Raw genomic sequence first — 2,500 nt, 5'->3', positions numbered from 1 at the left:
TCTTCTTCTTCTTCTTCTTCTCTCTCTCTCTCTCTCTCTCTCTCTCTCTCTCTCTCTCTCTCTCTCTCTCTCTCTCTCTCTCTCTCTCTCTCTCTATATATATATATATATATATGATTATATATAAAGTATATGTATATATACACACATACATATATGTATATATATGTATATATATATATATATATATATATATATATATTACATACATACTGAATATATAATTATATATATTCATATGTATATATATATATATATATATATATATACATATATATATATATATATATATATATATATATATATATATATATATATTTACATATTAATTTACATGTTCATTAATTTAATCGTTGATATGTCAGCCTTTCACCTTATCTTGCCATATGACTATTACCCTTACGAGAACTTTTTGAGCCTCTTCCTGTCTTTTTTTATTAGTCCGATAAAAATATATGAGATAACTGAATTATTATCACATGTTTTCTTCTACTTATAAAGAATATATATTCTTTAATTATCCTTACTCCTGTACTTAATTCCGTTACTTAGTCTGTCCTTACCTCATTCTTAGTTTAAGAGCCTTTATTACTTATTTCTTTCTAGTTTTTATCTTTTTTTCAATAACAATCATTTCATCGAGGAGAAAAGCTTTCACAATTTTTTTTTGTTACAAAAAAAAAAAATGTCAGGGAAGGATTGGTGAGAAGGATTGAGGGAAAAATACAATAGCTATTAGAAGAATAATTTATATATTTACATAAATAGACATAAGGAGATATTTAGAATTATATGCATTCTCACAAATCAACAGTTACCTTTAATTTTTCTTTACACCGCTAAGAACCGATAACGCAATGACGTCACTGAGTACTGCAAATGGGAGATATGGCATTAAAGAATAGAAAAAGATTTTGGAGTACCTATTGTAAATGTAGTAATGACTTTATGCCAAGCAAAAAAAAAAAAAAAAAAAAAAAAAAAAAAAAAAAAAAAAAAAAAAAAAAAAAAAAAACACCGAAGAATAACGAGAAAAAAAGCAGGGGACTTCATCTGAGTTAGGCATATGGGGAAGCCTGTATCCCCGTTACACTATTTTAGAGAGATACCTATTGCCTGTATTAACCTCAATGTAAAAAAAAAAAAGAACGATAAACAAGAAAAGAAAAAATGAAAGCTTGTCATTGTGAATAAGGAAGAACTCCTAAACAATTTGCAGTAGTGCTCATTTGAGAACTTCAATATATAAAATTTAGCATGTAAAACCTATATTTACATAAATGGTGAGCTAGCAGCTTTATAAAATTCAACTACGTGTTAAAGCAGTGCTGAAGAATATCATAACAACAAAAGAGACAGGAAATAAGATAACATAATTACATAGTGTCATTTTGAAAGTTATGAATTAAAAATGAGAAAGATTTTAGTAGCTAGAGATACTAATACAGTTTGCATACACAAGCAAATGTGGTATACACACTGTTTTCCTTTATTTAGGTTGATTTACACAAAAGGAGTGTGTCGGTACACAAATACAAATTTAAAAACAATTATTTTGTATTTTCACTTATCAAATATTATGGTTCTTAATTGATCATTGTGTCCTTTTATCTATTGATACTGAAGAAACGAGACATGACCCAGTATGAATCATATCCTTACCTTTTGATAAGTGCAAAGATTGGTAAGTAGTAACTCTTATTGCAAGATAATATTTAGTAACGACTATTTTTTTAAACCTCATGGCGTAAGTAAAACCCTGAATTAGTACACTCGGGCCCACTGTTCTCTCTTATATCTTATTTCTCTTCCTCTTGTTTTGTTTAAGATTTTATAGTTTATAAAGTGATATTTATTTTAATATTGTTGCTCTTCTTGAAATATTTTATTTTTTCTTGTTTCATTTCTTCACTGAGCTATTTTTCCTGTTAGAGCCCCTGGGCTCATAGCATCCTGCTTTTCCAACTAGGGTTGTAGCTTAGCAAGTAATAATAATAATAATAATAATAATAATAATAATAATAATAATAATAATAATAATAATAATAATAATAATAATAACTTAGCCATATAAAGGCTTCAAGTCGATGTATCTGGGGATTTCCAAAGATGCCGAACTCTCGTAAGATTCCCCTGAATCAGGTGATGAATCAACTGATCTTGGTGAATACGACCTTGAGGAAGATCGTCTCGGTGTTGAGTAAGACTGATCAGAGAAAGATCGAGGCCTCGGGGCTGAGTAAAGAGCTCGTGGACGTGAGTAACCACCACCTCTAGACTCGTCCGAATCAGGGTACTGAGCCTCTCCTTGGTAGCTGACTTCGGCCACGTAGCCCGAGTCTCCGTCGACATAATAAGTGACTGTCTGGAGGCGTCCGTCGGGGAGCTGGACGTAGTAGGATCCTCGGGTTTCGTCACTGTCGCGGGATTCCTGGTGTCCGAAGGCGTTGCCGGTGTAGTCATGTTTCACGGCGAAGTCGAAGTCGTACTTGGCCTCGGT

The 2,500-nt window shown here is 31.3% G+C and overlaps 1 protein-coding gene across 1 annotated transcript in view; it reads right to left on the bottom strand.

Annotated features, from left to right (window-relative positions):
• Nucleotides 1–2,062: 2,062 nt before the first annotated feature.
• The window catches only part of LOC137623474 (cuticle protein 18.6-like), a 7,781-nt gene continuing 7,343 nt past the window's right edge, over nt 2,063–2,500 (bottom strand). Inside the window, exon 3 of the mRNA XM_068354306.1 lies at nt 2,063–2,500. This exon is cut by the window's right edge and continues 27 nt beyond it. Coding sequence (XP_068210407.1) covers nt 2,063–2,500 — 438 coding nt within the window.

Source organism: Palaemon carinicauda, chromosome 30 (genome assembly GCF_036898095.1).
Source record: "Palaemon carinicauda isolate YSFRI2023 chromosome 30, ASM3689809v2, whole genome shotgun sequence".
In the NCBI taxonomy this organism is placed as follows: Eukaryota; Metazoa; Arthropoda; class Malacostraca; order Decapoda; family Palaemonidae; genus Palaemon; species Palaemon carinicauda.
Note: the sequence above shows the minus strand (reverse complement) of the source record. Positions and strands in the feature narration are given on the sequence as shown.